At 42.2% G+C, this 22009-nt stretch overlaps 1 protein-coding gene across 2 annotated transcripts in view; it reads left to right on the top strand.

Annotated features, from left to right (window-relative positions):
• Nucleotides 1–21557, top strand: part of LOC102688231 (DNA-binding protein RFX7) — a 55463-nt gene extending 33906 nt beyond the window's left edge. Inside the window, exons 3-9 of one of the 2 annotated variants that reach the window (XM_015343192.2) lie at nt 6778–6863; nt 8464–8586; nt 9373–9489; nt 11065–11149; nt 11939–12098; nt 13549–13850; nt 14111–21557. In XM_015343192.2, the coding sequence (XP_015198678.2) occupies nt 6778–6863; nt 8464–8586; nt 9373–9489; nt 11065–11149; nt 11939–12098; nt 13549–13850; nt 14111–17431 (4194 nt within the window). In that variant the 3' untranslated portion in view covers nt 17432–21557. Of the gene's footprint in view, nt 1–6777; nt 6864–8463; nt 8587–9372; nt 9490–11064; nt 11150–11938; nt 12147–13548; nt 13851–14110 lie in introns of both variants that reach the window. The other variant, XM_006628715.3, reaches the window with a different exon arrangement.
• Nucleotides 21558–22009: the final 452 nt, after the last annotated feature.

Genomic DNA, 22009 nt, shown 5'->3' with positions numbered 1-22009 from the left:
ACTGGCTTCATCACTCTTCTGTGCTCCCCACTGAGAGGTGGTGTGTGGTGAGAGTACTATCATAATAATAATAATAGCTGACACTTATATAGTGCTTTTTCTGGACACTCCACTCAAAGCGCTTTACAGGTAATGGGGACTCCCCTCAGGACCTTGGTTTTACGTCATCCGAAGGACGGCGCCTGTTTACAGTAAAGTGTCCCCGTCGCTATACTGGGGCATTAGGACCCACATAGACCGCTGGGTGAGCGCCCCCTGCTGGCCCCACTAACACCTCTTCCAGCAGCAACCTTAGTTTTTCCCAGGAGGTCTCCCATCCAGGTACTGACCAGGCTCACACCTGCTTAGCTTCAGTGGGTTGCCAGTTGTGAGTTACAGAGTGATATGGCTGCCATCGCATCATCCAGGTGGGGCTACAAACTGGTGGTGGAGGGGAGTCCCCATTACCTGTAAAGCACTTTGGGTGGAGTGTCCAGAAAAGCGCTATATAAGTGTAAGGAATTATTAAGTTCACTGGAGGTATGAGTACAAAGGTAATAATGTTTTGGTTTAGCGGCAGGGACGCTGTCCCATTCCTCTTGTAGATCCTGGACAGGTGTGTGCCTGTTTGCTGGCCTCTCTAGATGCTACATTGATGTTCAGCGGGGCTCAAGTTTTGCGGATAGAAGCATCCTTGGCACAGCTCTCACAATTCGTATCTTGCAAGAAAACCAGTGTGTTTTTCAGTTATCCAGCTGGGTAATTGTCAAGTCCGGATGAGTAATCGGAAGGGCATCAAGTGAGATCCCAAGACTTGATTGGTGCAGTACGGTGTGGTCAGTCGGTGGCCATCGGTTACCACAAGTGGAGTTCAGGAGCGACTAGATGCTTCCGCACGGTCCACCACATTTGGACCTCCCCATCGATCTTGGCAAACCCCCAATCTCCGAGATTCTGGCCTCTCACTGATGGACGGTGTTGGTCGTAATGTTTTCCCAGAATAGTTGGCCGGGAGCACCTCCGATGGCAAGCAACAGTGCGCTCGCTGTGAGCTCGGCAAGATACCACTTAATCAGTTAGAATTAGTAGCTCTATTCAGTGCACATTTATGTCTGTGTTTTCATCAGGCTCAGTGTAATCCTGCAGGTTACATCTCATCACCTGTGCCCAAACACAGATTTAGGGTTTGTACAGCAGTCAATCACTTGAGTTTTTAAACAGGACAGTCATATGCGGTCAATTCATCAAAATGATGCTGGAAACGTTCAATTAGTATTAAAAAAAATCATATTGTGCTTTTATGATTGGCTGTATTTTTTTACTTACTGTACCTGTACAAGTGTTCTTTTTTTGAAAGGAATGTAAATGTTCTGAATTTTAATCAGCCCTAGATAAGGGTGTTGAAGTTGTGGAGTGCTGCTGCTGAAGTTTCACTTCATTTCTGGTGTCTTTTTGGTAGGGCTGCTGGAGGCGGTACCATTGATGGGATTCGGTGAAAAACATCTTAGTTTACCTTTAATTTACCTTTAATAATGAGATCTGCATTATTAAAGTGATAATTTAATCATGTTTCTAAAGTAACAATCATTCAGCATTAGCAAATAAGAAGCAGAAGTATCTGAAATGTGCTGAAAATTGAATAGCTTTCAGTTTAATCCTTCATTTCAGGAGACCGCCTCATTTTGCCTTTACTCACAATCCTCTTTAATTTAAATATCAGAGAGGAATAAACCTGGTTTTTGTGCACGTCCAATATTTTTTGAGTATTGACATACACGCGAAATTATCAAAATTGTAAGGTTATTTTATCAAAAACGTAAACAAACTGTGGGCATTAACCCCGGCAAGTTTGTGTTTACCAGCATAATATGGTGTTGCTGCACCACTCTTCCTAAAAATACAGACTGCATGTTTTTTTTTCCCAGCCCAGTGTAGCAGAGTTATGCCTGGAGCTAAAGTCTCTCGCCTGTTTCCCTTCTACTCCAGCAGAATTTAAATTATTCCTGCTCCTCCCCTCATATTCCATATTCTCTTTGAAGCTCAGAGTTGGAAAGGCTTTTCAGTGTTTGTAGCTCAGGGCCCGACTATTCACTTTCTGAGTTTTAACAAGCACCAACCATGGCTTCTGGTGGAGAGAGAGGTTTTGAGATTTACGGTTGCATGGTGTTTTTTGTGTGTGTGTATGCATGCCTGCTTGTCTTTCTTGTTTTGCTGTGTATCCTAGTGGCGCAATGCGCAGGTGGAGCTCTCTCGTGAACTGAGCGGGCGGGTACCTCTGGGCTGCAGCTGGACCCTGACCCTCTCAATCAGACACATTTCCTGGGAGCGTCGAGACATGAGCTTGCCGTATCATGAGCCCCACCTTCATCTGAAAATTATCTATAGATTTCTTTTTTGCTCTCTGCAGTATCCCTTGCCTCTTCAGTTTGAACAACCTTCTCCACCCAGTGAGTCTATGATGCAACACTTCGATTTGTGATATGTGAAGAATGTTGACTTTCTATATAACAGATTTGCACTGTCTGTACTATTGTGCTTGAAAGAATTTCCTAAATGATATACCCGTTTTCTCCTTCTTCACAAGCACCAAACAATTAATCTATACTTTTTTTCCCATTTGCTTTCCATCTGACTTAATCTCGTCCCTGTAGTATACTGAACACAGTTGCAAAATAGTCATGTTTTCTGCTATAGGTTAGAAGTTTTAATTTTTAGTAGTTCTTTATGTTTGCTCTGTTTATTCCTTTTTAGTTTTAACATGACATTAAAGGTCAAATCCTGCATCCCTCTTTCCCCCCGGTGCTTCTCAGACGATCTTAGGAATGCCATACTTTATGAAGAGTTGACTTTTGGATTTTGGAATTGTGAAGTGAAACAGCGATACACCCCTTCATATTTTAAAGGTGAATTTAGCCAGGCTTCGTGGATTATTAAAGGAAGAATAAAAGAGCAGTCTGCCGTCTGAGGGGTTGAATGACATTCTCTGCCTGAAATCCCACAGAATTGCATCTGCACACAGTTGAGGACTTGGCCAAAATGGGGAATAAATAGCAAGATGATAACAGTGTTACAAATGGAGTATTTCTCTCTCTTTTTTCCTTAATCTGTTTCCATCCATAATCTCATTTTCAAGACCGTCCTTGTTCCTCCCTGACTCTTCCCAGGGCTTGCAGGGTGTGTCGGATTGATGAAGACAGCACCTTGTCTGCGCTTGGACAAACCAGGTGGCAGTTGTGTTCTTGTGCTCGCAGACCCTAGAGAAAGCCTGTGTCAAAGAGGACAGTCCTGCTAGGGACAGCCAGTGCAAGCTTTTTTTGTGTCTTAATAGTGGAGTGACAAATTCTTGTACTGTTGCAACTCTGCAGCTGCAATAGAGAGACCTTTGAGAAGACTGTAACATATATAGCAGTGTAATAGGCTATTGGGTCTCCATGTGCAGCCAGGACAGCCTGCATGCACTGTGGCATAGAGTCTGGAATTCTGTGTGAGGGAGACGGCACCATTCTTCCATGAGAAATTCAATCAACTCGCGCCTGGCAGATGAACGAAGAAAGCACTGTCTCAGAAGATCTCACAAGGGCTAAGTTAGGTTCAGATCTTATGACTTAAGAAGGCCATGACATGTGGAGAACATCATTCTCAGGCTCATCAACCCACTGGGTGACCACATGTGCTCTGTGGATGGGTACATTGCCACCCTGGAAGACACTCCTCCTGGCAGGAAAGAAATGCTGCAACATGGGTTGAATCACTCCATACCTTTGACCTTGCCTTCTCAGGGAATGAGTGCACCAAAATCATGCTAGGAAAACACACCATTGCAGAACCAGCAGAACCCTCCAGACAGGCTCTGTGGGTAGGGGCTTTGTCATCTTGGAAAACACTCCTCCTAACAGAAAATGTGGCAACATGGGGTTAAGATGATGTTGTACTGATTAGCTTTGACCTTTCATTCTCAGAGAATGAGTGCACTCAAACCATGAAACTATGCCATAAACATGCACCCCACAACAGAGCTATCAGTACCCTTCGTTGTTGGAATCAAGCACATTTCTCTACAGTCTCTTTGCCTGAGCTCTTTTGCACCACTGGACTCACAAACATGCATGGTCAGCTGGGAGGAGAGGTTTGTGCACTGCAGCCCGCCTAAGGTATCCTTGGTGGACCAATTTTGATGAGACTGGCTGCTTGTATCCCCAGTTTGAAATTTGCAGTCAGTTGATCCGTAGTTGCGTGTCCGCTTTGTCTTGCACTTCAAATTGCAAATAAATTTCTGAAGACAGAATTGAACTCCAGTTTTTGTTTCTGTTCTTTGTGCTCTTTCATAACACCACAGTGTTGCATGCTTTTCTAATTAACTGGTTTACATGAACTTTCAAGTGCCGCTTTCTGTGTGCTTGTAAGTTGGCACGGCAAGGGATGTAGCCTGTTGGTTGTGCTTGATAGAGAGCAGTATTTTTGGAGTCTCCCTGCAGATCTGTGGGAAGCCATGGAGTGCTTCCTTTCTGTTTTACCTGGGCCAAATCAGCAGGCCCCTCACCTCAGATATTTGTTATAATACTCCAATAGAGATTTAATTGCTATAATGTGTGATTACTTGTCAACAGATCCTGCTGGGTCATTATTTCTACCATCATATACAGCAGTCTGTGGTAGCCGGTCATGCCAGGGGGATTTCTTGTCTAGCAGTCTGCAAGTGAATGATAGTTCAGTGTTCAGGACCAGAGCCTGATCAGTCATGGCTATCACTGATGAATCCGATTAGTTTTCTTAATGCTCAGGAGCAATTTCCATGTGTCCTGCCAGTGTCAAGGTTATCAGGAACTGATATTATCAGGTTCTGGGTTAACTATTTGGCAGTCTGATGTGTTGGGCAGTCAAATTCATGTTCAAACCAGATTTTTCAGACAGGTCAAAAGTAAATACTATCAGTCATTCCTAGAATTTATACAGGGCATTGTACTGCTTTGCTTGATGATAAGCTGCTACTCACTGCTGGGATTTCAAAACCAGCATTTTCTCAATATTTTCACTGGCTGCACCTCAGCAGGGGTAGCACACACTTATTGCCAGGCATGATAAAGTGGTTAGAAGGAGTGGCATTTAATTGTTTGGAAATACAAGCAGTTTTGAGCATTCCAGAGTTTGAGTTTTGTTTGGTGGCTCAATGCATAGTTCTCTGTAGATCAAGAATATTAAAAAGAGGCCTAAAATTGTGCCTCCAGGTACAAGGCGACCCTTTGCCAGTCACGGTCACTCACATACTGTGTTCTGATACTGCAAAAAGAAGAACAGATGAATGAAATTAGGGCAAATCTCTCCCTTTCTTGGTCTGCTTGAGTCTAGACATTTTGAAGCATTGTATTATCGTTCTACATTCATACTATTAAAAATGTCCCTGAGCAAAGTTTTATTCACTCAGGCAGTAGTGTATTCTAAATGTTAGCTTTTTTTGAATGTGCTTAACGTTTACTGTCTGGTGTATCTGCCGGTTCATGTTTGTCTTTACCATTACATAAGCAAGCAATGTCTAGCCTGCAGATTAGTGTGGAGAAAGTAGTTTTACTATGGGTTTCCATAGCTGTGTATGTACAGATGCTTTGAGCACTGGTTTGAGATACAGCTCAATCTTTGCATGGTGGTACAGGGATGCAGTAGTGTTACCACCTCTAAATTAGTCTCATCAGATCTTGGAGGCTAAGCAAGATTGGGCCTGGTCGGTACTGGTTTAGCTCCAGGGAGCTCTTACTGCTACAGCCTGGTTGTCTTGGTTTCTCTCTAGATCAGGATTTTCAAATCAATTGTACGAAGTGCCATCTTTCAGGTGATAGGTTGAGCTGAGGTCTTGACCAGTTGGCCATTAAAGATTTCGTAAGAGTAGTGGTAGTAATGCTGGTGTCTTGGGAGAATCTCAGTCTGGGTTGGCATGATCTGGACCACCTCTGTTCTAACAAGTGCAGTGTCTCACTTCTCCATCTGATCTCCTGTGTGACAGGGCTGCTGGTGCAGAATGGCAGCCATGCAGCACCCAGAGTGGTGCTGTGGTGGACGAGGTGGCTCTCATCCTCGGTGTAAAATGCTTTTGGATCCTTTGGAATGTTAAGAGCTAAAAAAATGCAAGGAATTATCATTGTGCTATATGAAATTATTGAGTTGCAGTCTATATTTTGAAAGGTCCTTTTGATACTTTGCCACCCAAAAAAGAACTGCAGTATTACAGTTTTCTTGCAGCTCATTAGTGTCACAGTAAGCAACTTCTGTCTCACAGCAAGTCCTCCAATTTCAATTCTGGCCTTCGGCATCTATCTTTTAGGAGTTTGCATGGTCTCACCATTTTTTCAGGTGTTTTCACTGGGTGCTTTAGTTTCCTTCCATCTCTCAAAGACATGCTGAGTGAGTACGATCAGATCCTCTGACTTGGCTCTTTCTGCACTGTGATTGACTCTGTGATGGATGGGAGTTGCTGAAGGACTGGAGTCCTGCTTTGTGCCTTAAGAACATTTAAAGGTTACAACGACAATCCCATTAAGCCCATTTGGTAAACGAGATAACTGTTATGCTTCTGGGATAGGCTTTGTCTTAACATGACTCTCAAATGGAGTAGTGTCTTTCTGACAACAGATGGATTATGATTGCACCCCATAATGAAATAGTTTGCAAAGGAACCTGAAATAAAAAAAATCATTATCAACAAAAGTAATTACACAAGTTTTATGTTTATGATGTTTTTTAATAAAAATAAGTGGAAGAAAATCACTGAAATGTTTTATGTATATTCACTTACTCTTTTTCTTCCAGCAAGATGTTGAGAAGTTTACAGACATCGAAAAACTCTACCTCTACCTTAAGTTGCCTTCTGGTCCCAACAATGGCAATGACAAAAGGTAATTTTGAACAATGATATTTTTGACTAACCTTACTGTTTCATGGTTGTGTTAAGTAATAACCCTTTATTTAGAGTATTATAGGTTGCCGTTTGCCATGTTGCCATTATATTGTTTGTTCTAGGACTGATTTTTATCACTACAGTGATGGATACACTTGTTAGACTTGATAGAATTGTTTTTCCTTCTTAGATTATTCTTTAAATAGTTTTTAAACTTAAAAGGTTTGGGTAAAGCTGTTCTTGCTGTTAGATATGTATCATAATTTATTTGGTCACCAAAAAGAGCAAAATTAAGGGCTTTCTTATTCTGCAAAAGTATAAGTCCTTCAGTTGTATGCCATACTGATGTTGTGGAATATTTATTTGTCATTAATTGTATATAGAAAGTGATACTTAAACAAGTAATGCCCGTGTTTCATTATTTAAAAGGAACAAGACAAAAATATAGTGAAAAAATCAGGAAGCTGAAGAATACATCACCTCATGTTCATTGATTTGTGAACATTTCAGTTGTGCATTTTAAACCTATCCTCACAGCACCACCTTCAGCAGGTTGCTGCTGAGATTTAAAACACTGACATTGTTTTCCTGAATGTGAACCACACCCCAAGGGAATGCTTAACTGATGGATTTCTTTCATTATTGGAGTTTGTATTCGTTAGCCCTATTTCCCTGTTTTTCATGCTGTACACTAGTACCCCCAGGCTGCTAACGAGGTGCAGTTGTCTGTGTATATAGTGGGGAAGTACATAAGTGGACCAGGCTGGTCTTGTCTGCAGTGTGCATTGTCACAAATTGTTACACATATTTTTCACAGTTCCTGCAGCCACCCTTTGTGGGAAGTATTTTATTTATTAATTACTCAGCTTTTTTCCTTTTCTTTGTGTCATCTCACTTCTCCATTTCATCATTTATCCACTAGGCCTGAGAGTCAGAAGTGTCCTCTAAGCCTGTCTGCTTAAGTATGGTATATTCCTCTGCCACATCATCCCAATGTCTTCTGATCCTTGGGTGCATGACTGTCAATTCCCCCAAAAACCAGAAATGTAATTGCTCATATCTTTCAGAGTGAAGATCCGTGTGTTTACGATAAAAAAAACATCTACAGTATTTTTAATATGAAGCTTCTATGAAGCTCTTTGTCTCGTGATCATTTTCAGAAGATTGCATAGAAATCCAGCTAATCTTAGCGCATCATAAGCACGACAAAGGCTTTGTCATCCCAGCAGTTATTGTTTGCACTCACGTCACAATCAATCAGATGGAGAATGAATGGCAGACATAATCAGGATCATTTATGTGGTACAGATGTTTTTCTTTTGAAGTACCATTGAAAAGTTGTGACCTTCTCTCCAAATCTAAGGTCTAGGTTGTCTCTCAGACATTCAACCTGGCACATATTGGTTTCATAATGTGCCTTTTTTATAAGCCCTAGACAAAAAAAAGGGGCTGTGGCTTCTTGAAAGTGCTTGTCGGTAATATTAAAAAAAGAACTTTGCCAAAATGACCTACATGAGCATTTGGAAGTTTGGAAGAACTAGACCCAGTAGTTTTACAAAATACCAGTAAACGCCCTATAAACCTGTCCTCTCCCACAGTGATCAGAGCTCCATGTCTTCAAGCCGCACACAGCAAATGCACGCTTTCAACTGGATCCGCAATCACTTGGAAGAGCATCCAGAAACGTCTCTTCCCAAGCAGGAGGTGTATGACGAATACAAGTGAGTGCTCATTAACCACCATTGCAGGGTTTAGGAGCTCATAAGTAAAAACAGATTATTTAAACCTTTCTGGCTGGGCAATCTGTGTAGACAGCATTAATTATTACAGGATGTAGTTTTGCCCGCTTGGCCCGCAGTGTCTGTGCCAGCTGCTTCTCTTGTTTGGGTGGTACCAGTGAGAGAGCCCTACCTGCCTGTGCTGAAATCAAGGTTACATACCGCAATAGGAGAATGGAATTACAGAAACTGATGTGATCTGATTTGAGATAAAAACCTGCAAGAAATGCTGTGTGTACATAAATACAAAAATATTTTTAAATATCACATGAGAGGTATATTCCTTTTGTTCCTTTGATGAGCAGTAACTGAATACATTCTGCTTCTGCATGAAACAGTGGTTTCTGTTCTGTTTGAGAGTCTTGTGAGGAAGGAGTCTTTTTACTAATTCTTCTTCCTGTCCCACAGCAAATGTTTTACATATAAAAGGGTGTGCTAGAATATTTTTCTACCCAATTTAGGTGAACAAACCAGAAATAAAAGCAGACACTGAAAGTGTGCCACAGGTTTTTAGTGCAAAACACAGCAAATTGTGCTGAAATGTCTAGAATTTTCTAAAGTCTAGAGCACCTTTTTATATATTTTTTTATTTTCTTTCCTAAAAGGAAGTGTTCATGCTGAAATTAATGAGTCATTTATGACATTTTTTATATTGTCTTTGCCAGAGTATTGTTTAAACTCGTGTGAGTAGTCACCAAAACACATGTAACAGTTTGTGTTTTGTTTCAGGAGCTATTGTGACAATCTTGGCTACCATCCACTGAGTGCAGCAGATTTTGGAAAGATCATGAAAAATGTCTTTCCGAACATGAAGGCACGCCGTCTGGGCATGAGAGGCAAATCAAAATATCCTTCTCTGGAACTGGTTTCAATAATCCCTCCCCCTCTGAACTTGGTGGCATAACATCTGTTGTTGCAGTTCATTTAGACTGTAAATATAGAACTAAAAATCAACATATAAACCATTTGCCTCAAGGAACTTGCTGGGCTACTGGGGCAATTAGGAAATCTGATTATTCTTAACATTCTTCTAATGTTGCTTGTCTGAGTTGGTATTTCTATAAATCTGTGTGTAGATTTTTTCCTGAATGCAAATCTTTCAATTTTGAGGAAAACGACACATTTTAGAGTCGTGTGGGGGTTTGTTATCTTTCGATTTTCTCTCTTTAAGAAATTATGAGGGTAAAAGGGGGGGAATTGTATGTAAGCATGCAAATTTTATTTTTACACATACACATAGCGTTCTGAAATAGATCTTGTTTGTTTTACTGGTTGCAATAGCAACTGAAATTCAATACAAGTCCCATGTAAATCAAACCAACTTTGCATGTTTAGTGGTGTAGCTTACAGAAGAATATAGCTGTCTTTTTTTACATCTGAATTTATACTTGCGCAATAACACTCTAGTTATGACTCATTTGAAGTGATTGCACCGACTGCATTTGGGTGTCTTATTTTGTCAGTGCTCTGTCCTCGTTATATCTCATCAGTCACACCTCATTGATTTGTGCTATTCTTTGTAAAACAAATGACATTTTCAAGTTAAAAGTTGTAGGTCTTCAGCTGTGTGCCTGTGTCGGTTTCCAGCTGTTGATGCTAAGGTAATTCATCAAGTTGCACACCTGAGTCAGACCTGATATATTGCTGTGAAGTTTGCTGTGGCGCATCTGACAAAGTCAGCTATTTAACCTTCTGTGAAGATCTTAGTGTAGATTATGAGTAGCCACTCTTCTGTATAGACTACACGGTCCATCACTATGGCTTCTGTGTCCTCTAATGTTGTTGTTCACAGGAGGTTTGGCCAGTACACATCATTGCAAAAGTTTATTCTTGGTTATTTATTACTATTAAATTAATCTGCACCAACTGGGTCAATTAAGTAATTAAGGACCTATAAAGGAGGTGTAATACCAATTGGTTTAATGTCATGGAGCAAAACTCCAGCATAGAACTTCCAAGGTTGCCTAATGAAAGTCTGAGGTCTTTAGCTGTAAAGTGTTTTGGGATCGTTAGTGAGGCTCTCTGTGTGAGTGATGTCTGGCTCAGTAATAGGTGTTAAAGCCCTTGAGTGCACTGTGCTGTGATTAGCACCTTGCATCCCTTAAGCACTTCCTCGGCTTTTTCTTGTTAGCTGTGTCAGACTTCTGTCTGCGCACGCTGGTGCAGAAAGCATCATTTGTTAAACACTGCAGTGGCATATTTTTCCTTTTTTTAGTACAAAAACAAATTATTCGGCAAGCAGCTTTCAGAGGACCTGTATGCTTCCTTCAGCTCTTAGGAAGGACCAGATGTGCCTCTCCCTTTTCTCTCTGGGCGTGTATTCTTTTTCTGGGGTTTTGTACAACTTTTATGGTATCCATACAATGATTTGGGAATCGGTGGTGCTGCCCTAGAGTGTATTCGACCTTAACTCTTTGTCACGTACTGCTACAGTGGACTGAGGAAGAAGGCTTTTGTCCACATGCCATCTTTGCCCAATTTGGACTTCCATAAAACAGGTGACGGGGTAAGTTGAGTTACTTCCTGCACAAGGGTAGTGGTTGTACCTCATTGCTCAAGCCCCTGGTTGAAGATGATTCCTAAGAAGTATTGGGGCCCGATCTTAAGGATGGAGAATGAATGCGGCACAGTGGCTAAGTGGTTATAATTGCTGCCTCACAGCGCTGGGGTCCTGGGTTCAATTCCAGACCTGGGGTGCTGTCTGTGCGGAGTTTGTTTGCTATGTATGTTTATGTGGGTTTCCTCTTGGTGCTCTGGTTTCCAGTCACACTCCATAAACACACTGGTGGGTTAAATGTTAATTGGACTGGTGTCCAATCCAGGGTGTAACCTGCCTTGCGTCCATTGCTTGCTTGGGATAGGCTCCAGCTCCAGTGACCCTGAATTGGATGAAGCGGTCATAAACATGTTTGGAACATGATTGGATGGATGGATGGATGGATGATGGAAAAGGTGAGAAAATAATAGTAATGGTTTATATAACTAATGGTTGAAGAAGTTCTGGTGGGTAGCCGCGCCAGCATGCGTAGGCTGCAAAGGAAAAAGTCATAAGTTTATTCCGTGCTGAAAAGAGAAGAAAAAACACAACGTCACCCGAAGAAGGCTCCACATCAGAAACGTTGTGTTTTCTTTCTTCTCTTTTCAGCATGGAATAAACCTATTACTTGGTCCTATATAACTAATGATAACAGTTACATGTAATAGCAAGCATTTATACATAATAGCACAAATGACAGGAGAGGCACTGCAGCGGAGGGAGGTAGTGCTCGGGACTGAAGGCCTCTGTGTTTCCCAGTGCGAAGTGCTGGAGCCCTCGGGGCAGCTGCAGAGCGCAGAGGAGGAGGTGCGGTCGGCTGCCTGCGGGCTCGTCTGCGAGTGGGCGCAGAAGGTCCTGAGCCGGCAGTTCGACTCCGTGGAGGACCTGGCACACTTCCTTCTCAACAGCCATTACATTGGTACGAAATCGGTGGCAGCTCTTACCGTGATGACGGGGGCACCCACAGGTGAGACGCTCACACGTGCTTCTCTGGTTCAGGCTCACTTACCCTGCACGCCCAGTGGTGCGAACACACCTGTTGGTGAGAAGCTTGGCACCACTGAAGGTAAAACCTCACCCAGGGATGAGGGATCACTGAGCACTGAAAACCCAGACACGAAACGACACTGGTTTTCAGTGTTTAAAGTGTTGAATGTTAAATGATGCTTGAAATCTCTCTTGGATTCTCGGGTTTGCAAACAGTAGTACCTCTGTAGTATATCATTTACGAGCTAATTGACAATTAGTGTTCCACTTTTATACACGTGAAATCTCAAACGCCTCGGAAGGACATACAAAATGGACATGCATTCCTTGTTCCACAGTAGTAGTTAATTTATAAACTTTAACCTTGAAAGGATGGTTTATATTAGGGGAAGAAAGTGTAGTGATGAAAGCCAACAGGTGAACCGAACCTATAAGGGCCGGATATACAGGGAAACTGCTGAGTGAAGTCTATAGCCAGGGGACTTACAATGTTCTTTTGGATTCCAGCTTGTGTAAGGTTAAACTGCAGCCCAGTATCCATCCAGTGATTTTCCATGTGAAGCTCTTTAGCAGCTCTTTCCAAAACACACCAGCGAATACACCACTATTTGCAAAGTATTAACAGTGGAGTTTTTTGCATTGCAAAGAAATTGAACAATTTCAGATTTTATATATACTGTATATAAGATATAAAACAATATTCTGTAGGTTCACATCATTTGCCTAGTAATATCATTTTTATTTTAAACCGCTTTGATTCCCTTTATTACATTAACTAAATTATTTTTCATCTGCTGTTACCCTTTTGGTAATGTGACTTTGAATAAAACTCCTTTAAATAGCACTTTAACCAATAGTGTTTTTTTCCAGTCCAGCTTAAGTGTTCTTTGAAAAACATTGAAAACTATTTCAACACATTTTAATTGTGGTCACCAAAATCTTAATAGCAGAAAATGTATAAGCAAATTTGAGGAAAATGATATGTCCTGTGGAAATCTGTTCTGCTAACTTTGCTCAACAGACTATTACATTATGAAGTTGTCTTCTAAAATGGTATATTTCCATCTAGTGGTTATCACCAGAACTTCAGCATGACTATGAGAACATTTCATGGAAAATTACTTTGCACACTACATATAATAGCATTTGGAAATGTCGCTTGATTTTTATCATATTACAGGTATGCTCTTTAGTGTCAGTTTTCCCTAAATTAATTTCATTCTTTATGCTGTGACCTCCACCAGCTCACACTTTTTAAATTAAACTCCTCTGTGAAGTGCATCTTGTTTAGCTCAGGCTGTCTCGCTTTTTGTGCAGGGGTTCCCGAACAGCGGTGTTTTCGATAAAGGAAAAGTGAAATCCCTGTTGTTTCGTCCATGCAGGGTTGAAGACGCCTACGCAGGCTTCGGCGTTTGTGCCAACGGCTGAAACCAATTCATTCCAGCCCCAGGTGAAGACCCTGCCCTCTCCCTCGGTGGATGCCAAGCAACAGCTGCAGCGCAAGATCCAGAAGAAGCAACAGGAGCAGAAACTGCACTCCCCTCTGCCAGGGGAGGCCCAGGGAAGGAAGGCAGATGGTGGGGCGCCAGGTGGAGCGGCCACTATTCCAAGTGGAAGCCCAGCACTGCTGTCCCCTCAGCCAACGATTGGCATCGTTGTGGCTGCCGTCCCTAGCCCCATCACGGTAGCGTACCACCGTTTCTGCTCTCTCTTCGAGCCGTGTGATTGGCTGATCACAGCCTGCGTTGGAGTAATGTAAAGATGAAGGTGCATTTCTGATGTGAAGTTCCCACTAGCCTCGGTTTTATCTTCTGCTTAGCCTTTTCCTATATTTTTAGTGGTCCTATAAAGTGAGATGACTCTTTGACACCTTGCCGAGCTCCGAAATGTGAAAGGGGTTGTCATTATTCAATGTGTTGTCTTCCTTCTCTGTTCTCTCTTTAGGTTCAGAGGAGCAGACAGCTGGTAACCTCACCGAGCCCTGTGGGTGCTGCAGAGAGCAAAGTCCTACCTGTGAACTTTCAAGTGGTCACGCAGCCCATGCAGCCTGTGAAACAGTCCCCCAAGACTCCCCAGAACATCCCTGCCAGCCCCGTGGGAGATCGCTCAGCCCGGCACCGCTATGCCCAGATCCTCCCAAAACCCTCGGCCAGCAGCGCCATCACTCTGCGCTCCCCTACCACTGTGCTCATTACCAACAGCCCCATTAAGACTGTTATGCCAACACCACACATGAGCTCCGTCAACGTGGTGAAGATGACTGCAATATCCCTGACGCCCAACAACAGTGGCACCAACATCAGGCCTTCGTCTGCTGGCAACAGTGGGGCGGGACCCTCTGAGGAGCCCAGGCCTAGCCCCCAGGCTAAAAACGGCCCTGTGGTCTCCCTTCAATCTCCTGTAGCGAAATCCAGCAGCATGACCACCACTCCCACAATAGAGATCAAAATGGAGCCTGAAGCCATAGCTGATGACAGCCAGGCCCTCAGCACTGACAGGCTGACTGTGACTCAGGAAGCCACCGGTGGTCAGAAAAGTGACAGTGAGGGTGGTGCTAAGCTTAGGGCCGCGAGCGACCCCACCCCTCATGCCAAGGGATCTCCAGGTTGCGGCGATTCGAGACTTGATGGGACGACAAGCACCACATGTGATGCAAAGTCCCTTTCAAACAACACTGTGGCGGCCTCTGCTGGCAGCAATAATAACGAAAGCACTTTGACTCTTGCATTTTCTAATCAAAACACCAGCATGGCTTTGTCGTCCAATGGCAACACCGCTGCCAGTTCACCTAAGGAAAGCTGGTTGGGCTCCAAAAACCCTAGGAAGCGCTCCACAAGTTTAGTGTCTGAGTCCTCCACACTACCTGTCAAGAAGGTGTTCATCTCCCAGCAGCCATTTGTGTGTGCAGAAAGTCAAAAACCCTGCATCAGTCCCGGGCTTAAGAAGATTCCGAAGGTGGTAACACCAGCCAAGCCTGAAAGTACACCAGCAACTGCTTCTGGCAAAGTGACGGTGAAACTCAATTCCACTGCCCCCACGCGAATCTTGGCACTTTCTGACACTCCTATTGCCACCACCAGTGGCTTCCAGACTGTTGTCAAACCACAGACACCACAAGATATCAAAGTTAAACAAGAAGGAGCACCATCTAACATGGATACCAGCATTCTACCGCGTAGCAGCTCTGATCAAACATTATTGCAGCATATCACAAGTAACACCCAGGTTGTGTCCGTCAGCTCAGGCATGCTTGAAACTTCAGAGACTAATGACTTGAAGAACTCCATGTGGGAGGCTGGGCAGCTTGAAGGTGTACAGCAACAAGTTTACTCTCAGCATGTCCAGGGCCACAAGCAGGTTCAGACACCAGGGTTGGAGCCCCTTCCCATGATGTCCCAGGCTTCAGCTTCCAGTCAGTTGTCCCTCCATCCAGATATGGTTGACTTTGCAGGATCTCAGCCCAATGAAAACTATTTTCCTTTCGATGATGAGATGACCCAGGACAGTATTGTTGAAGAGCTAGTATTAATGGAAGAACAAATGAAGATGAATAGTAATTTGCAGCCTTACAGCAGTTGTATTGATATATCACTGCAGGGTCCGTCGACGGTTACCCAGGGGACGATCATGTCATCCCATCAAGTGGTTACATCTTTCTACCACTCAGCCCACAGCAGCAGCACGCCCATCCACACCCCGACTCCCACCCCGACTCCCACCCCTACTCCTACCCCAACTCCCACCTCAGAAATGATAGGGGGAGGCCAGGGCATGTCTCGGGAAAGCCCGTGCTCACGGATTGCCCCCACCACTCCAGTAGACAGTGCCCTGGGCAGCAGTCGCCACACCCCTATTGGGACCCCACACTCCAACTGCAGCAGTAGTGTGCCCCCCAGCCCGGTGGAATGTAGGAACCCTTTTGCTTTCACGCCCATCAATTCCAGCATAACTGGGTACCACGATGCCAGCATAGTCTCCAGTAGCCCTGTGAAACCCATGCAGAGGCCCATGGCTACCCACCCAGACAAGGCCAAATTGGATTGGATGAACAACGGGTACAACAGTGGAGGGGGAAGCTCTGCCATTTCAAACAACAGCATAGGTATCCTCCCCAGCTATCAGGATCTCGTGGATGACCACTTCAGGAAGCCACACGCCTTTGCCATTCCTGGGCAGTCCTATCAGTCCCAGTCAAGGCATCCTGATGCGCACTTTGGACGCCTGACGCCCATCTCCCCAGTGCAGCACCAGGTAGCTACCATGGGGAACCTCAACAAGCAGGAGGGTTTCGCAGTGCCTGCACCCCTGGATAACAAAGGGACGAGCTCGTCGACGAACAGCAACTTCCGGTGTCGCAGCGTCAGCCCGGCTGTCCGGCAGCGGAACCTGAGCGGAACGGTCTTCCCTGTGTCCAACATCCCTCGATCCAGCGTCAATCCTTTTAATACTCCTGTGACTCCCGAGGTGCTCAACATTTTCGCCAACAGCCAGTCAGATGGCAGTGCCAACAACATGGCTCAGAGGAGTCAGTCGGTCCCATTAACTGTGATGATGCAAACGGAGGTCCTGCCGGTGCAGAAACAGAGCAACAGCAAGAAGATCACCAACGTGTTGCTGAGCAAGATGGACTCGGACAGCGATGACGCAGTGAGGGGTTTGGGAATCAATAACATGCCCTCAAATTACACGGCCCGAATGAATCTCACCCAGATCCTCGAGACGACCCCCAGCTTCCCCAGTGCCAACCATCAGACTCTGGTGAACGCCAGCCCTTCTGTCTACGAATTCCAGAAGCCAAGTTACCTCATGAAAAACACCAGAAATGAACAGATCAGCTTCTCTTCTGGGGACGCCGAAGCACAATCAGATTCTGGAGAGCAGCAGGAGCAGCAGCAGGATCCAGAGCAGAATGCGCAGCAACTAGATATCAACAGCACTGTCAAGGACCTGTTGGGGGAAGATGGCCTTAACCCCAGCTCACAGCTGGTGGGCCAGGTAGCGTCTGAACTCAACGCAGTGGCATCTGATTTTCCCAATGACATCAGGTTTTCCTCTGAGCTCTCAAGCAGCATCAACGACCTGAACACTTTAGACACAAATCTACTGTTTGACCCCACTCGGCAGCAGGGACAATATGAAGATTCTACACTGGAAGAACTCAAAAATGATCCACTTTTCCAGCAGATTTGCAGCGAGACTGTGAATTCTACAACTTTTGACTGGCTGGAGAGCAAGGACCAGCCTACCGTGGAAATGTTGGGCTAATGTTTTGTTTGTTTTCTGTTTTTCTCTGTTTTTGTAATTATCCACATGAACGTTGTATAGCACACTGCATCAGAATCTGGACACATTACATTTGTCCAGTGAGAAGTGCCACCCTAAACAGAAACAATCGCTCTTACACATACATTTGAAAAAGATTTGCTACATCAGAGCATATTGCTGTTGGTGTGTACCTGTTCCCTCAATCCTTTCCTCAGGAAAAGGAAGGAGTATGAAGCGATGGCAGTTATGAATCTGTACCATATAATGTATAAAGTTGAAAGGCATATTTGCATTTGCATTGGAAATATGATTTTTAGTGTAACATTTGTGTGGTGATTGGATGGCTTTTCTTTTACCCTTGAACTTCTCTTTTCTGCTGTCAGACTGTTGAACTCCTAAGATCATTATTTGTCAATATGGAATTTCATGAGATGTTTCCAGCACAAAATCAATAAGCTGTTTTTGACTGTTCTTCATAGGATTTTTTTGTTTTTTTTTCCTCTAAATAGGAGTTTAAATTGGTCGTATTTGTGCCGACAACTGTAATTTCCTGAAGTGCAGTCATAATCTACTTAAAAAGCCCATCACACGAGAGCTTGTGACTTACCCATTCTTCTTTAAAAAAATTTTCACCTAGGGAGAAACCTTTAATGGAAACCAGGATGCCTGTGCATTCAAACAAATATTTAAAAAAAACACGACTTGTACCTTTCAGCTGAAATCCCTGTGAGGTGAGTGGCATTATGTGGGAGAAAAGTTATAAGCAGGTCTTTTTGCTTTTGTCTTCATAGCATTTCAGGTCACCAAGAGCATCATGTTGCTGTCAGGTGCTGAATTAAATACGAAGATTTAGTGACGTACCAAATCAGAGGCAAACCGTTGTCTGTGGGAATTAATGAATTATCAATTAAAACCTCTACTGACTAGCACTGTTTATGTTTGGGAAAGGGAGGTATTTGTTTATAGAGGAATATTGTTTTTATTTTTCTAAAATTGGGAAATTGAGGGAAGAATTTATAGCTATTTCTGTCTAGAACAGGCAAAACGTTCAAGGTCTTTGCAGTTGCACTCATGAGTTTCAATTGTATTCTGTTTGTACAATTCAAACTATCTTTGAACTACAGAGATGTAAGGCAGCTTTTACAAAACTACAATAAGATATACTTTTAAAGGATGATGAAATAATTGGTGAAATATTCAAAGAATCTTCATTGATTTGGTTGAGATTAAATCATTTTCTTGATTTTTACATTTTTAGAGGATGCAGGATATTTGCCAGGTTATGTGTATTTTGCTTTATTATGCTCATCAATAATCCCTTTGCAACTGTGCACATTTTTAAACTGAATTGATCTATATAGCGTTGTTTTGCTATGCACACTGAAAAAACATATAGTCCAGATTGTTTTTAGAGTAGTGTAAAAATAAACAGTGTTGTGTTTATGGTGCTGGGAGACATGCGTAGATTGATTCAGACAGTACATTCTCAAATTTGACTTTTCAGTCTTTTGAATGAGTTTATGCATTAATTGTAAATTCTTGATATGTCTCAGTACGTGTGGAGAAATGAGGCTTTAAAATGAGAATTGGTAAGTTAAATGTAAACCAGTGTGGGTTTAGCAAATCTGCAAAGTTGGAAAATCTAAATTCACATTATCATATACGGAATTAGTTCCATATCATTTAGCTGTAAGATTAGGAGAAAGTTATTTTCTACAGAGTACTGCCTTTATTTGTCACACTGTAAATTTAAGATATTTTGTCCCTGTGCATTTCCCCACTTACACGTTGAGAACACAGGAAGCATCCTAAAGTACGAAGTCACCCTGATCTCACACTCAGCTGCAGCTGAATCGGCAGTATGTACATTTTGTGAGCAATCTGCAGCTGGATACTCTCTATTGCAGTATTGTCTCCCTTCGTTAGATATCTAAGGCTTCCAAAGTAATGAGGAAGACTAAGTAGCAGAAAAATGTTTGATTTCTGTCTTTAATGAAGACAACCCAGGTAAAACGTTTACTATGTTTTATGAGCATTTCTGCCTCAGGTGTGTTATAGGTTAATGATGCACAGGCCCAAAATATTACGTTGCTACAGTGGATATGAAGTAAAAGGAACCTGTGGTTGCTTGTGTGACACTAACTGAGATTAGTGACAATGAAGGATAAGCAGCAAAGATGCCTGACTGAACTCCAGCCATATGTGTGATTGTAAGGATCATTGTTTTATTTCCCTGCTTGTAGTTATAATAAGAGAATCTGACTCCCCTGTGCATTTCCCATTGGACACCAACCTAGAAGTTTCTCGTTTGGTTTCGCGATGGAGAAACAATTAAAATGGGCCTAGTCGAATTTTCAAAACCAAGATGCGCGGAGATGAAAGTTTTTAATTGGTAGGCTTCTTGATGCAGACCTTTCTTGATAAAAGCTTTCTAGCTACGCTGAAATTACAGTGAAACATTGTCTTCCTTGACCACCTAAGGGTACTTTGCAAAGTTTGACTGTTGTGTTTGGTAATTTTATCAGCTTGAGACTTAGGCTTTATCACGATTTTGTGTGTTGCAATACGGATTTTTAGACTCAGTACTACTCAGCCTTATGTCCATACCAAAGAAAAGCTGTTAAACTTGATACTTTAGGAGATGGACTCTATGGTTATCAAGTGATTGCCCAATAACTCCCGCTTTCCACTATAGTAAAAGGGTGATTTGTTTTAATGTACACAGTTTGACAGACTTCTGGTGCTGAGCTAAAGGTAAAGGCTTCTGTAGTAATGGGTATTAATAAACATAACTTTTAAAGTGGGCAGCTTCTCTAACATTTTGCTAAAAAGCATGTAGAAATAATGTAGCAGGTTACTAATCCTCTCAAATTGGTATATTGTTCTAAGTTTTTCATTCCTCAGTAGTCCTGAAAAGAATGAATTGAGATACTATTTTAAGAATCATACTTCTGAACATGTTGTGCACCTTCAAAATATAGCCTGCTGACCATTTGGATCTGTAGCAAGCTCAGTATAGTGAGATTTTCAATTCTAGTCCCTTATTGTATACAGAATAGCTTCCATTTGAGCTGTAGTTTGGTGATTGTCTAATTTTTAAGAGAATATTTTAAAAAGGTAATTAAGATTTTAAAAGGTTGCATATCTTCTATGACAGATTTTGTGCCCGAACTTTGCAGCAGACACTGGAAATTCAATGTTTCAAAGTTCAGCAAGCTTTCTGAGGTTCAATTATTGCACTAACCTTTTTAAGAACCTAGGGTTTGGCACCTCTTTTAGGACAAATGCAACAATTGAAGCCTGCAAAAAATATTTTTATAAAGAGCTTAAATGATTAAAAAGGTGAAGTGTCATCAAAAAATGACAACTTTAATTGTCTTATGTAGCAATGTGCATTGATCTCAATGAGATAATTCTTTTACTCATTCTCATACATGAGAATACAAAACAGGATTTAAAAAAGAAAAAAAGGTTTTCTTCACCATGTTGATACATGATCACAAGTGTGCATGTGTATTGAATTCTATTGTACAGTACTAGATATTCTTCGTAACCACTTTCTATGCTGTAATTAAGACTGGTTCTGTTAACCAGAGAGGTTAAGTTACTCACATAACAAGTTACTTATGTTGTTTGATGTTTACTAATTCAAATTAGTACTTGTTAAGTATGTTCAGCTTTTGAATTCTGTTCTGTTGATTTGGTGTTTTTCTTTTTACTTTTTTTAAAAATCTGAAACAGTTTGAATTTATGTGAGTAAAGTTTTTTTTTTTGCTAAAAACCATTAAAGTAAGCACTGATGTCTGGACCTTGGTGAAGAAGGAGCTAGGTTTTCTTCTAGGAATGCACAAGAGCTTCATTCAGTAGTAATACAAGTTCTCCCATGCTGTAAGTTTTCACTGCTCCGGTAGAACCCCTGTTACCAGCATTTCATTTAGAGTAGCTGGATAATCTCCGTCAGTGTTACTGTTGTCCGTTGTACAGCTGAACGTACAGTAGTTCAAAAATGTTGCGATAGCATTTCAGCAGTTTTTTGTTTTTCTTTTCTTTTTTAATTGAAAGTGCTCACAAATGTTGAGGTTTTCTAAGTGGTTTTAAAAACCAATAAAACTTTTTTTTTAAAGAAGCTGTATTTTTTCTTGCCTTTTTTTTCTTTTGGTGTTCCATAATCCCAGTATTTCTTGACATTCTCCAATAAGAGGAAGAAATTGAGAGTAGAATGCGTGTTCCCATTTGCTCGATTTTGTGGAAGATTTACAGGAAGACCAGCACTGCTTGGACTGAAGGAGTGATTCACCATTATTAACAGGCAGCTATACTTGTGTGGCCACACTGGACCTCATCTTCCAGATACTCTACAAATAAATATTCAGACATTTCAGAGGACGATCTTGTGTCAAATGTTCAGCTCAGTTTATTTGTCATATGCAGAAGTGCAATGAAATGCTTATTCTAAAAATTAATTAATGTGTTATATATACAGTATATACAGGAACAATGGTGATTTATTTTGTGGTTTTAAAATAAGGTTATCACAATTTGTGTAAGATGCTTGGAGCATTTCATGATAATTCCTGA

This window comes from Lepisosteus oculatus, chromosome 5 (assembly GCF_040954835.1).
Source record: "Lepisosteus oculatus isolate fLepOcu1 chromosome 5, fLepOcu1.hap2, whole genome shotgun sequence".
Lineage (NCBI taxonomy): Eukaryota > Metazoa > Chordata > Actinopteri > Semionotiformes > Lepisosteidae > Lepisosteus > Lepisosteus oculatus.
Note: the sequence above shows the minus strand (reverse complement) of the source record. Positions and strands in the feature narration are given on the sequence as shown.